Raw genomic sequence first — 15352 nt, 5'->3', positions numbered from 1 at the left:
CAATACAACACTACCTCCTATCCCATGACTCTCCAGTTTACTCTGTAGTCCTTCATGAGGTACTTTGTCAGACGCCTTCTGAAAATCCAGATGCACAATATCAACCGGCTCACCTTTATCCACGTTTGTTCACCCCTTCAAAGAAATGTAGTAGATTGGTGAGGCAAGATTTCCTTTCACTAAATCCATGTTGGCTTTGTCTCATTAATCCATGCTTTTGAATATGCTCTGTAATTTTGTTCTTTATAATAGTCTCTACCATTTTGCCTGGCACCGACGCCAGACTCACCGGTCTATAATTTCCCGGATCTCCTCTGGAACCTTTTTAAAAAATCGGCGTTACATTGGCCACCCTCCAATTTTCCGGTACCACGCTCGATTTTAAGGATAAATTACATATTACTAACAATAGCCCCGCAAGCTCATTTTTCAGTTCTATCAGTACTCTGGGATGAATACCATCCGGTCCAGGAGATTTGCTACTTTTCAGTTTGTAGAACTGCCCCATTACATCCTCCAGGTTTACAGAGAATTCATTAAGTTTCTCCGACTTGTCAGCTTCGAATACCATTTCTGGCACCGGTATCCCACCCACATTTTCCTCAGTGAAGACCGAAGCAAAGAATTCATTTAATCTCTCCGCTACGGCTTTGTCTTCCCTGATCGCCCCTTTTACTGCTTGGTCATCTAGCGGTCCAACCGATTCTTTTGCCGGCTTCCTGCTTTTAATATACTGAAAATTTTTTTACTATATGTTTTTGCCTCCAACACAATCTTTTTTTCGAATTCCCTATTAGCCTTCCTTACCAGCACTTTGCATTTGACTTGACATTCCTTATGCTGTTTCTTATTATTTTCAGTCGGTTCCTCCTTCCATTTTCTGAAGGATTTTCTTTTAGCTCTAATAGCTTCCTTCACCTCACATTTGGTCTTCCATCCTCTTTTTTTAATACATGGAATATATTTGGCCTGGGCTTCCTGGATGGTGTTTTTGAACAGCATGCACACCGGATGTAAATTTTTGACCCTCACAGCTGCTCTTCTAAGGTTTTTTTTCAACATTCTTCTCATTTTATCATAGTCTCCTTTTTTAAAGTTAAACGATAACGTATTTGATTTCCTATGTATACTTGCTTCAAAGCTAATATCAAATCCAATCATATTCTGATCACTGTTATCAAGCGACCCCAGCAGGCTCCTCCTGCACCACATCATGTGCTCCACTAAGGACAAGGTCTAGAATTTTTCCTTCTCTCGTCGGCTCCTGTACCAGCTGCTCCATAAAGCTGTCCTTGATTTCATCAAGGAATTTTACATCCCTAGCGTGCCCCGATGTTACATTTACCCAGTCAATATCGGGGTAATTGAAATCGCCCATTATTATTGTGTTGCCCAATTTGTTTGTGTCCCTAATATACATAAGGGCTCATTTTCAAAGCACGTAGACTTATAAGGTTCCATAGGTTACCATTAACTTTGTAAGTCTAAGTGCTTTGAAAATATGCCTCACTAGTAACGGAGGCCCGTTTCAAATCACAATGAAACGGGCGCTAACAAGGCTCCCCTCCGTCCCTTTGTGTCAACGTGTGTTGTCGGCCCCCCTGCAGCCTCTGTGCGAGAGCTATAGTGCAGTACAAGTACAACGTTGGAGCTGAGAATGTGCTCCGCTCTCAACGTCATAACGTTTGACGCGAGGGCGGGGCCCACAGACTGTGATTTTGTGTGGCTTCAGAGCTTCGAACTTACGAACCTGGCTTCATTGACGTCAGTGCAAATAGAACGTTGAGGGTGAGTTTTATATATATAGATAGTAACGGTCCATCCAGTCTGCCCCAACAAGATAACTCATATGTGCTACTTTTGTGTATACCTTGATTTGTACCTGTCCTCTTCAGGGCAAAGACCGTATAAGTCTGCCTAGCACTATCTCCACCTCCCAACCACCAGCCCCGCCTCCCACCACTGGCTCTGGTACAGACCGTATAAGTCTGCCCAGCACTATCCCCGCCTCCCACCACCGGCTCTGGCACCCAATCTCGGCTAAGCATCATTAACATTTCTGCATCCGTCTGTTCATCCTGGCCTGGCGGACGGTAGTACACTCCTATCACTATCCTTTTCCCCTTTACACATGGAATTTCAATCCACAGTAGTTCCAAGAAGCGTTTTGTTTCCTGCAGAATTTTCAGTCTATTTGATTCAAGGCTCTCCTTAATATAAAATGCTACTCCTCCACCAATTCGATATAATTTGTACCCTAGTAGGACAGTGTCCCACTGGTTAGCCTCCTTCCACCAGGTCTCAGAGATGCCTATTATATCTAATTTTTCATTTAGTGCAATATATTCTAACTCTCCCATCTTATTTCTTAGGCTCCTGGCATTCGCATATAGACATTTCAAACTATGTTTGTTCCTGTTTACATCATGCTTAGTACTTGACAGTATTAATTGCAATTTTTTGTATGCTTTTTATTTTTATTTAAGGACACCTGATCTACTATGGTCTGTTTTGCAACCTCACTATCAGGATACCCTATCTTCCCTGTTTTGGTGATATATTTGAAGATACCTTATTCCGAAGCATGCGCTTTTGAGCGACTGTCGACCTTCCCCCCCCATTTCTAGTTAAAAGCTGCTCTATCTCCTTTTTAAATGCCGATGCCAGCAGCCTTGTCCCACCTTGGTTAAGGTGGAGCCCATCCTTTCGGAATAGGCTCCCCCTTCCCCAGAATGTTGCCCAGTTCCTAACAAATCTAAAACCCTCCTCCCTGCACCATCGTGTCACCCACACATTGAGACTCTGGAGCTCTGCTTGTCTCTTGGGCACTGCGTGTGGAACGGGGGTAGCATTTCAGAAAATACTACCCTAGAGGATCTGGATTTGAGCTTTCTACCTAAGAGCCTAAATTTGGCTTCCTGAACCTCTCTCCCACTTTTTTCCTATGTCATTGGTACTCGCATGTACCAAGACAGCTGGCTCCTCCCAGCACTATCTAAAATCATTTCCTTGTCATCAGCAGCAGATGAATCCATTAACTGATGGGTCGTATCCGCCTACCAGCAGGTGGAGATAGAGAATACTGAAGAACCACAGTGACCCTTGGACAGCTAGCCCCAACTGCTTTCAGTATTTCTCTGTTGCTGCCTGCCTCCAACTTTCCTCACAGCGTTAAAAAAAAAAAAAGTGCGCGCTAGTACAGCGTTGCTATTTTTGAGGCTTTTTCCAGAGTTTCTGGTTCTGTGCAGTTAGACTGGAGCTCGTTGACTCGGTCTTCTGAGGTGAGAGTGGTGCCCAGCTCCTACAGGGAGGTTCCGCGGACGCCATTCTGAACGGGGGGTAAGTTTTGGCGCGAAGCCACCATTTTATTGCTATATTTCCATCCAGTTGGGCGATGGCTGCTGAGGGAGTCAAGCGCTGCTCCCATTGTGGTAAGCGCAGATCAGCAGCGGGGCAGTGCTAAACGTGCTCCTTAGATGCTCGCGCTAGTACGAGCATGCCCAGCGATGATTCTTCCCGCTCAATGGAGCTGGCAGCGGGCGCCATTTTGGAAGCACCACATGTCTTGACCCTCGCAGTTGCGAAGGAGTCTGAGTGTACGGGAGACGCCTCATTTAGAGGGTGCCAGAAGAGCTCCAACATCCATTTCTCTTAATTCAGAGGCAGAGGGTCAGGGTGAGTTTTTCTCCCCTGAGTTTGTGCTTTTAATGCATAAAGCCTTCATGCTGGAAAGAGCTCTGCCGCAGATGTCTGACACTGCGTTGCATTCTGGATCCCCTCCGGGTGTTGATGGCCGGGGGCTGGCTACAGAGGTTATTTCTTCCCCCAAGCGTTGGAAGGGCGCTAAACGTAGACAGGTAAATTCCCTGTCTGAAAGTGGCGCACCTCCTCCTCCCCCCCCCCCCCCCCCCGGTGGTCAGGCCTGTGGGGAGTCTGAGGGACATCTGGCAGGCCCTCATGGACGGATGATCCAGATGGAGGGTGCCTGTTTGCCACTGGATTCAGATGATCCCAATTGCGGTTCGGATTTTCCACTGTGACGAGCTGCCAGCTTTCATTACTGACGCCTTGATGATCCTGCCGAGGGCGATGCCTCCTCTGTTGATCTTAGGATGGCGAGTACTAAGAAGCCTACTTGGGCCTTTCCTGTGCATGACTCCATCCAAGAGCTTATTTCAACTCAATGGTCTGACCCCGATGGGCCTTTGGAAAGTGGCCAGGGCTATGGGTCAGCTTTACCCTCTGAGTGAGGAGCACTTGGCCCCTTTGGGGATGCCTAAAGTGGGATGCATTGGTCACGGCGGTGACTAAAAAGACCACTCTTCCGGTAGAGGGAGGGGTCGCTTTGAAAGACATGCAGGATTGGCGGCTGGAATCCGCGCTGAAGCGGGTCCTTTGATATATCAGGCCTTGTCTTAAGGGCGTCTATTTGCAGTTCCTATGCAGCCCGGGAATCTCTTTCCTGGTTACAACAGGCGGTGAAACAGCCCGCGAATGGTGCGGGGTCCCTCTCTGAGGTTGCCCCACGGATGGAGTCGGCCCTGTCATTTTTGGCTGACGCCCTTTATGATCTGGTCAGAGCTTCGGCTAAACAGATGTCTGTGGCGGTTTCTGCCCGCCGCCTTCTTTGGCTACGGCATTGGGTGGCTGACATGGCCTCTAAGCAAAGGCTGGTGAGGTTTCCCTTTCGGGGCCTCCTGTTATTTGGAGAGGAGTTGGAGAAGATTGTTAAAGACCTAGGGGACTCTAAGCCCCAGCGGTTAACTGAGGATAGGCTGAGGCCTTCTTCCAAGGGTTCTGTGTTTCCCTTCTCCTCTAGACCTCGCTTCCGTGAAGCTCATAGGTATCGCCCGTGGCGCTCTGTTAGGTTTTCTCAATGTGCCCATTTTCAGCAGAGGAACTCCTGTCACTCGGACAAACGCTCTGCAGCGGCCGGGTCCCGTCCTGGAATTCAGGGGTGTCCTCCACAATGATGGGACGCTGGTCCACTCCTCGATTCCTGCAGTACGAGGACGGCTGCCCCTCTTTCTAGAGGAGTGGACCAAGATTACCTGGGATCAGTGGGTCCTGGACCTGATCAGAGAAGGTTACTGATTGGAATTCAGTGCCCCGGTGAGAGACGTGTTTGTGGAGTTCCGATGCGGCACTGCCGTAAAATGGGCGGCGGTAGAGGAGACCTACAAGTCTTGCTGCACCCGGTGAGAGACGTGTTGTGGAGTTCTGAAGCGGCACTGCCGTAAAATGGGCAGTGGCAGAGGAGACCTTACAAGTCTTGCTGCACCTCGGAGCGGTGATCCTGGTGCCTCCCGCCGAACGCGGCTGCGGCCGCTTTTCCATTCATTTCGAGGTGCCTCGAAAAGGCTGGTCTTTCAGACCGATCCTCAACTTACAAAGAGTCAACAAGGCCCTAAGAGTATGACACTTTCGCATGGAAACCCTGCGCTCCGTCATTGCGGCGGTAAGGCAGGAGAGTTTCTCACGTCTCTGGACCTAAAAGAAGCGTATTTGTACATTCCTATTTTGCCCCCGCATCGGCGGTTTCTCCGGTTTGCGGTGTTGGGATAACATTTCCAGTTTTGGGCCTTGCCTTTCGGCCTAGCCACAGCTCCCCGTACCTTTTCCAAGGTAATGGTGGTCGTAGCTGCCTGTCTCAGGCGAGCGGGGTATCAGAGTTCACCATTATCTCAACGACTGGCTCATCAGAGCGGATTCGGCAGCGGAAAGTCATCTTGCCACAGCCAGAGTGGTTACAGTCCTGCAGGCTTTAGGCTGGGTGGTCAGTATACCCAAAAGTCACCTGACCCCCTCTGTCTCTCAAGTATTTGAGGGTCCGGTTCGACATGGCCTCGGGGTTTGTCTTTCTCCCAGACCAAAGGCGGTGCAAGCTTCAAAATCAGGTCCGATTGCTCCTGCTGGATGCTTGGCCTGCGAGTTTGGGAGGTGGTCCAGCTGCTGGGGTCGATGATGGCCACCTTCAAGGTGGTTCCATGGACGAGAGCACATATGAGGCATCTTATGATTGCCCTGCTTCAACAATGGTCTCCGATTTCCCAGGAATATCAACGCAGACTAATGTGGCTTCCTGCGGCCCAGCTCAGTATGGAGTGGTGGCTCTCAGCCAGGATGCTGCGCCAAGGAATGTCGCTTGCGCTTCCTTCTTGGTGCCTGGTGATGATAGATGCCAGCCTTTCGGGCTGTGGAGTGCATTGCCAAGGAATCTATGCTCAGTGTCAGTGGACACCTATGGAAGCGGGGTGGTCCATCAACTGCTTGGAACTGAGACCGATATTCCAGGCTCTTATGGCCTTCCAAAAGACTCTGAAGGGGTTTGCGGTCTGGGTCCTGTCAGACAATACGACAGCGGTGGCCTACATAAATCGTCAGGGCGGCACTCAGTGCAGGGCCCTGGCCGTGGAGGCTGCTCAGATTTGCCACTGGGCTGAGCTCCACCTGCAGCTTCTGTCAGCAGCTCACATAGGTCAGAGCAACATGCAAGCCGATTTTCTCAGCAGGCACCAAATCAACCTGGTGGAATGAGAACTGGCAGAAGAAGTTTCCTTCAGATTTGTGCCAAATGGGGGACTCCCGGAATGGATCTAATGGCGTCGTGCAAACGCCAAAGTCCCTCGCTTTTCAGCAGAAGGAGAGATCCTCACTCAGCGGGGTTGGATGCACTGGCTCAATCCTGGCCCCTCGGGCCTCCTGTATGTGTTCCCTCCTTGGCACCTGATAGGGCGAGGCCTCCTTCGGATTCGACTACACCGTGGATTGGTGATTCTTATCGCTCTGGATTGGCCAAGGCGTCCGTGGTATGCGGATCTCCAACGGATGATGGTGGAGGCTCCATTTCATTTGCCTCTGGTGCTGAACCTGTTGGTTCAAGGTCCGGTGTCTATGGAGGATCTGATTTGGTCTTAACGGCCTGGCTCTTGAGAGGGCGCAATTGAGAGATAAGGGCTACTCTAACAAGGTCATTTCCACTCTCTTGCAGGCCCGCAAGCAGTCCACCTCCGCAGCTTATGCTCGTTTCTGGCGCAAGTTTGAGGCGTGGTGTGTTTCAAAGGTGATCACTCCCACGCGGGCTACTGTCGTGCCGTTGCTGGAGGATGGCTTACAAAAAGGCCTAGCTTACAATTCCCTGCGGGTTCAAGTGGCAGCATTGGCATGCTCTGAGGGAAAGTCTCTGGCTTGTCCTTTGCTGCTCATCCGGACATTGCCCGATTTCTCAGAGGGTGCTGCGGCTCCGTCCTCCTGTCCGGTTGCCTTGTCCGGCCTGGAACTTGGGGCTGGTGTTGAAGGCTCTCCAGCGTTCGCCTTTCGAGCCGCTTATGCGAGCTTTGGAGAAGGATGTGACTCTCAAGATAGTCTTTTTGGTGGCCATAACATCGGCTAGACGCGTGTCTGAGCTGCAGGCACTGTCCTATCGGAACCGTTTTCTACAATTCTCAAGAGTCTGGAGTAACGATACGTACAGTGCCTTCCTTTCTGCCTAAAGTGGTTTCAGCGTTTCACCTGAACCGGCCCATTTTTCTTCCTTCCTTTTCTAGGGAAGATTTCCCGGACTCCTTGTGGCAATTACATCTTTTGGATGTCCGCAGGGCTCTGTTGGAGTATCTACAGATGCCAAATGACTTCAGGACTTATCACCTTTTTGTATTGTTGACAGGTCCACGACGTCCAAGGCCACTATAGCCCGTTGGCTCAAGGAAGTCATCTTTTCTGCGTATCTGCTTTCAGGCCGGTCTCTGCCTGAAGCGTTTAAGGCGCATTCCACGAGAGAGATTTCCTCTTCTTGGGCTGAAACGGGTGCACTCTCTCTTCAAGAGATCTGTGGTGCGGCTACTTGGGCTTCTCAGCTCTCATTTGTCTGTCATTACAGGCTGGATGTTGCAGCGAAGTAGGACGCGATTTTTGGAGCACAAGTGCTTGCTCGCGGAGTGGCCTGTTCCCACCCTAAGTAGGGAGTGCTTTTTTACATCCCATCAGTTAATGGATTCATTTGCTGCTGATGACAAGGAAGGGAAAATTAGGTTCTTGGTAATTTTCTTTCCTTTAGTCACAGCAGATGAATCCATGATCCCTTCCTGGCTGACTTTGTTTTTTGTTCAGATCTTTCACCCTAACTACTAGGCCACTCCTGTATTTGACTTCCTATGTATAGTTACTTCAAGTTGATATCAAAACTGATCATATTATGATCACTGTTATCAAGTGGCCCCAGTACCATAACGTCCCTCACCAGATCATACGCTCCACTAAGGACCAAGTCTAGAATTTTTCCTTCTCTCGTCGGCTTCTGCACCAGCTGCTCCATAAAGCTGTCCTTGATTTCATTAAGGAATTGTACCTCTCTAGCGTGCCCCGATGTTACATTTATCCAGTCTATATTTGGATAATTGAAGCCACCCATTAGTATCACATTGCCCATTTGGTTTGCATCTCTGATTTCTTTTATCATTTCTGCATCTAGCTGCTCATCCTGGCAAGGCGGACGGTAGTACAGTCCTATGACCGTCCTTTTCCCCATGGAATTTCAACCCACAATGATTCAAAGGTGTGATTTGTGTCCTGCTGAATTTGTAATCTGTCTGAGTCAAGGCTCTCGTTAATATACAATGCTACCCCTCCACCAGTCCGGTCCACCCTATCACTACGATATGCTTTGTACCCCGGTATGACAGTGTCCCCACTGGTTATCCTCCTTCAACCAGGTCTCAGTAATGCCTATTATGTCCAATTTTTCATTTAGTGCAATATATTCCAACTGTCCCATCTTATTTCTTGGACTCCTAGCATTTGCATATAGACATTTCAGAGTATGTTTGCTGTTCCTATTTACATGATGCTTAGTACTTGACACTATTGATTTGCCATCTTTTGTCTGATCTTTAGTTGTATTTAAGGGCACCTAGCCTACCACGGTCTGTTGTGCGACCTCGCTATCCAGAAACCCTATCTTCCCTGTTTGTGAGGTATCCTTGCAAGATACCTTATCCCAAACCATGCGCTGTTGTGCAAAAGAAAACAGAGGGGATGCGTCCATCCTAGACCTAAGGGCCCTGAACAAATTCCTAGTCTGAGAAAAGTTCAGGATGGTTTCCCTGGGCACCCTGCTTCCCATGATTCAGGAAAACGATTGGCTGTTCTCTCTGGACTTAAAGGATACCTATACTCACATCTCGATAGCTCACAGGAAGTGTCTTCGATTTCGGTTGGGAACTCAGGTAGATGTGAAGCGTCTGTATATGCTTTCCAAAAATACTAGGACTAGGGGGTCATGCGATGAAGCTACAATGTAGTTAATTTAAAACGAATCGGAGAAAATTTTTCTTCCACTCAATGTGTAATTAAACTCTGGAATAATGTGGTAAGGCGGTTAGCTTAGCTGAGTTTTAAAAAGGTTTGGACGGCTTCCTAAAGGAAAAGTCCATAGACCGTTATTAAATGGACTTGTGGAAAATCCACTATTTCTGGGATAAGCAGTAAAAAATGTTTTGTACATTTTTGGGATCTTGCCGGGTATTTGTGACCTGAATTGGCCACTGTTGGAAACAGGATGCTGGGCTCGATGGACCTTTGGTCTTTCCCAGTATGGCAATACTTATGTACTTATGGCACTTTCAGTACTGTATACTGCCCTTTGGCCTCACATCTGCGCCCAGGGTCTTCACAAAGTGCCTGGCAGTTGTCGTAGCATTACTACCCAGACTGGAAGTGCATGTCTTCCCTTATCTTGACGATTGGCTGGTGAAGAGCACCTCAGAGGCAGGGGCTCTACAGTCTATGCAGATGACTATTCGACTGCTAGAGCTACTGGGGTTTGTAATCAATTATCCCAAGCCCCACCTTGTTTCAGTTCAGAAATTTGAATTCATTGGAGCTCTGTTGGACACACGGATGTCTGGAGCTTATCTCCCCCAGGCAAGGGTAGACAATCTCTTGGCCCTGGTCTCCTTAACTCGAGCATCTCAACAGTTCACAGCTCGGCAGATGTTGAGACTTCTAGGACACATGGCTTCCACAGTTCATGTGACTCCCATGGCATGCCTACATATGAGATCAGCTCAATGGACCTTACTTTCCTAGTGGTGCCAGGCCATATCTAGGAGATGTAATCCATCCCTCCACTGACTTTTGCAGTTCCCTTCAGTGGTGGACCGTTCGATCCAATTTGACCTTGGGACGTCTATTCCAAATTCCTCAGCCACAAAAAGTGCTGACAACGGATGCATCCCTCCTGGGGTGGGGAGCTCATGTAGATGGACTTCACACTCAAGGAGCTTGTTCCTTTAAGGAAAAGGATCTTCAGATCAACCTCTTGGAATTACGAGCGATCTGGAACGCTCTCAAAGCTTTCAGAGGTCGGCTGTCTAATCAAATCATTCTAATTCAGAGAGACAATCAGTTGCTATGTATTACACCAATAAGCAGGGGGCACCGGATCTCGCCCACTGTGTCAGGAAGCCGTCCGGATGTGGCTTTGGGCGCACCATCACGGCATGTTTCTCCAGGCCACATATCTGGCAGGCGTAAAGAACAGTCTGGCCGACAGGTTGAGCAGGATCATGCAACCTCACGAGTGGTCGCTAAACATGGCTGTTGTCCACAAGATCCTTCGAGAGTGGGGCACCCCTTGGTGGATCTTTTTTGCCACTCAGATCAATCACAAAGTCCCTCAGTTCTGTTCCAGACTTCAGGCCCACGACAGACTAACGTCAGATGCCTTTTTCCTACATTGGGGGACAGGCCTTCTATATGCTTATCCTCCCATACCTCTAGTAGGGGAAGGCTTTGTGAATCTCAAACAAGACTATGGAACCATGATTCTGATTGCGTCCTTTTGGCCCCATGAGATCTGGTTCCCTCTTCTTCTGGATTTGTCCTTCAAAGAACCGTGAAGATTGGAGTGTTTTCCGACCCTCATCACCCAGAACAAGGGGTCGCTTCTACATCCCAACCTCCAGTCTCTGGCTCTCACGGCCTGGATGTTGAGAGCTTAGAAGTTGCCTTCTTAGGTCTTTCGGAGGGTGTTTCCCGAGTCTTGCTTGCTTCCAGGAAAAATTCCATGAAAAAGTGTTATTCTTTCAAATGGAGGAGGTTTGCCGTCTGGTGTTACAGCAAGGCCCTAGATCCTTTTTCTTGTCCTACACGGACCCTGCTTGAATACCTTCTATATTTATCAGAGTCTGGTTTCAAGGCCAACTCTGTAAGGGTTCACCTTAGTGCAATTAGTGCGTATCATCAACGTGTAGAGGGTAAGCCTATCTCTGGACAGCCTTTAGTAGTTCGTTTTATGAGAGGTTTGCTTTTGTCAAAGCCCCCTGTCAAACCTCCACCAGTGTCATGGGATCTCAACTTCATTTTCACCCAGCTGATGAAAGCTCCTTTTGAGCCACTGAATTCCTGCCATCTGAAGTACTTGACCTGGAAGGTCATTTTCTTGGTGGCTGTTACTTCAGCTCATAGAGTCAGTGAGCTCCAATCCCTGGTAGTGCATGCTCCTTATATCAAGTTTCACCATAACAGAGTAGTACTTCACACTCACCCTAAGTTGTTGCCGAAGGTGGTGTTGGAGTTCCATCTGAACCAGTCAATTGTCTTGTCATCATTTTTTCCCCGTCCACACACCCGCCCTGGTGAGGACAAGTTGCAGACCTTGGACTGTAAGAGAGCATTGGCCTTTTACGTGGAGCGGACAAAGCCCTATAGACAGTCCGCCTAGTTGTTTGTTTTTTCTGACCCTAACAAGAGGGGAGTCGCCATTGGAAAACGCAAAATCTCAAATTGGCTAGCAGAGTGCATTTCCTTCACTTATGCCCAAGCTGTGCTGACTCTGGAGGGCCTTGTCACGGCTCATAATGTTAGAGCCATGGCTGTGTCGTTGGCTCACTTAGCCTCCATTGAAGAGATTTGCAATGCTGCAACGTGGTCATCAGTCCACACATTCACATCTCACTACTGCCTTCAGCAGGATACCCAACGCGACAGTTGGTTTGGGCAGTCGGTGCTGCAGAATCTGTTCGGGGTTTAGAATCCAACTCCACCCTCCTAGGCCCATTTATGTTCTGTTCCAGGCTGCACTCTCACTTAGTTGTGTTTCTTTTAAGTCAATCTCTATGTCCTCGCTGTTGCGATGTCCAATTGACCAATGTTCTTTATTTTGAGTGAGTCTGGGGGCTAGGGATATCCCCGTTGTGAGTATAATCCAGCCTGCTTGTCCTCGGAGAAAATGAAGATACATACCTGTAGCAGGTAGTTTCCGAGGACTGCAGGCTGATTATTCTCTCAAACCCTCCCTCCTCCCCTTAGGAGTTGTTCCAGTTTTTCTATTTTGCTTTTTATTTAACTTTGAGGGCATGCTAGCGTCACGGGCTGGAAGCCGTTGCACATGCTTGGTGTGTTCGGCCCGTGCGACTCAGCGTTCTAGAAGACTGTTAGTTTTTGCTTTGCAGTTGTTGCTGGTCTCCTGGGCCGTCGCAGATGACGACCCAGTTGTGATTATAATCAGCCTGCTGCCCTAGTAGAATACCTGCTACAGGTATGTATCTTCATTGTTTTTAAGGATTTGGATGTTGTGAACATTGAAGCCTTTGTTGTCAGAATTTTCATACTGTATTTCAAGCACTGATGTTTTAGATTACTGTAACACTGTTATTTTGGCTTTCCAGTGACTATACCAAGGCATTACAGCTACAGCCAGGTTGTTGGAATGTTGATGTTAAAATATAATGGCAAAACTTGAACAGTTAGTTGGTTACTAGTAATTTATTTTCTACATTTTAAATTAATTTCAGTGTTTTTTAAGATGATAAAGTTTGAGGGTCCCTCAGTTTTTAATAGGGCTTTTGCAGGTGTGTATTGTGGTCTCAGGATTCATTGTCATTGATTGTTCCTCATCATTAGGGTAATATGTTGATACATATATGTGTTTGGATTTCTTCCATTTTGGGTTCTACATTATAGAATAACTATTCTGTTTTTTTTTTTTTTTTTGCGTATCTTCTCTGATTACCTTAGAATATAGAAAGGATATGAAAGCTGATTTATTTGCTGAAGCTAATAATAAGTGATTTTTTTTGGTTATGATTGTATGCATTTTATATTTTTTTGATACGAGTATTTCAGGTGTTTTTTTGTGACACACCTAGAATACTTTGATTGGTAGGATGTAAATGATTTGTTAAATAAATTAAATAACTCACTCTGACTTTTTATGTAATTATGTCTTTTATAATTCAAGAATGTGTTGGATAAACACATAGGATTCCTATATGGAAAGAGAATTGAATCAAAACAACTTAGCTGTGCTTAAGTGGCAGATCCAGTAGTTGGGAAGTAAGGTTATTACTGGGCAGACTTCAACAATCTGTGTCCTGATATGGTTAGGCTGGAGTGGGCTTCAACGGCAGCTCCAGTAGTTGAAAATTAAGCTAGTGCCGCACATCTTCTATAGTCTGTGCCCTGAAAATGGTAAGAACAGCTCAAGTATGCATACGTTGTTATGTATTGGAGTTTATCTTGTTGGGCAGACTGGATAAACCATGCTGATTTTATCTGCTGTTATCTACTGTATTACTATATAAATACATTTCAACAAAAAATGAGCAAAATGGCTCCAAGTCTACTGAAATTCATGAACATTACAAACTGTCTTGATGCTTTGATGTTGTAAGAAGCAATAGTTCTTGGTAAAGAATGAGTAAGGGTATTGAAAAGAGAATGGCAGGTTCAGAGGAAATACTGCCTTATTAAGAGAGTGTTGGATACCTGAAATAACTAGAACAATGACAGAATTCATGCGTACTCGAGACAGATAGGGTGATGTGGTAAGAAGAAGTGACCAGAGATCAAATAGTGCATTGATACAGGAATGTCAGGTGGATACTTCAGTTGACCAAATGACCCTTTTCTATCAACATTATCTTCATTCTAAAAGAGAAATATATTGGACTCTTTTGTGGTTTTTGATGACTTACTGATGGGTTGTAGGTTTTCCTTGACGTCCAGTTTGGTTCACGGCACTCAGTGTGATATTATGTTTTAGGAATTGATTTGGAAGTGGCTCGTCAGGAAGAAGAACAGCTGATGCTCAGGGATGCCCGACAGTGGGTGAACAAGAGGAAACTAGAGGACATTAGACACCCAAAGACTGGAGCAACGGCACTGCATGTAGCTGCAGCTAAAGGCTATGTGGAAGTAATGAAGTAAGTACAATAATGAAAACTTTATATCCAAGGAAAGGGCCTCTCATCCCAGTACCTGGGACCTAGAAAGACATTTCCGCCTTGCATCTCTTTGTTTATTAAAACGAGGAAAATTCTTTTTTTGTGTGTGTGTGTTTTTTTGTTTGGTTGATACCATCACCTTCCCCTGTAATGCCTGCTCTGGGGAAAATGCTGCCTTTCATGCCTCTTTGAAATGTTGAAATATATCTGATTCCTGCCCTTTCCCTGTACATTTTGGCTTTTGAGTGAGACTGCCTGTGACTTACCAGTTTTCTAACTCTAGATTCTTGCTTTACCCATCTTGAGACAGGACAGCAAAAAGGCATGGATGATAGCACCTATTTGTATCAGAGCCCTTGCTTGCTAAGATCTCTAATATATTTATTTATTAGGATTTATTTACCACCTTTTTGAAGGAATCCACTTAAGGTGGTGTACTGCAAGCATAAGTCAGACGTAAGCAAAAGTTACAGCAGTAAAAATATTCAAACAGCATAGCTTTTCAACTTCAGCAAGAGGCATTTCTTTCATCATAAGCACATAAGCACTGCCACGCTGGGAAAAGACCAAAGGTCCATCAAGCCCAGCACTCTGTCTCCGACAGCGACCAATCCAGGCCCCAAGAACCTAGCAAAAAACCCAAAATTTAATAACGATTAATGGACTTTTCTTTCAGAAATCTGTCCAGACCCCCTTTAAACTCAGCAAGGCCAGCTGCCGTCACTACCTTCTCCGGCAATGAGTTCCAGAGTCTACGCGCTAAGTAAAGAAAAACTTTCTCTGATTTGTTTTAAACCTACCACATTCTAATTTCGTCTTGTGTCCCCTGGTTCTATTATTGTTAGAAAGTGTAAACAAACGCTTCACATCTGTCCGCTGTATCCCGCTCATTATTTTGTAAACCTCTATCATATCACCTCTCAGCCGCCTTCTCTCCAGGCTAAAGAGTCCTAGCCGTCTTAACCTCTCCTCATAGGGTAGTCGTCCCATCCCTTTTATCATTTTGTTGCCCTTCTCTGCACCTTCTCCAATTCCTTTATATCTTTTTGAGATGAGGCGACCAGAACTGAACACAATACTCCAGGTGCGGTCGCACCATGGAGCGATATAACGGCATTATAACATTC

General features: G+C 46.7%; 1 protein-coding gene across 1 annotated transcript in view; it reads left to right on the top strand.

Moving 5' to 3' along the window:
* LOC115468956 (protein phosphatase 1 regulatory subunit 12A-like) overlaps positions 1–15352 on the top strand; it is a 489777-nt gene that overhangs the window by 113641 nt on the left and 360784 nt on the right. Inside the window, 1 exon segment of the mRNA XM_030201143.1 lies at positions 14045–14204. Within this exon segment, the coding sequence (XP_030057003.1) occupies positions 14045–14204 (160 nt within the window).

This window comes from Microcaecilia unicolor, chromosome 4, assembly GCF_901765095.1.
Source record: "Microcaecilia unicolor chromosome 4, aMicUni1.1, whole genome shotgun sequence".
NCBI lineage: Eukaryota > Metazoa > Chordata > Amphibia > Gymnophiona > Siphonopidae > Microcaecilia > Microcaecilia unicolor.
The sequence above is the reverse complement of the archived record's forward strand: the minus strand, read 5'-3'. Positions and strand labels throughout refer to the sequence as shown.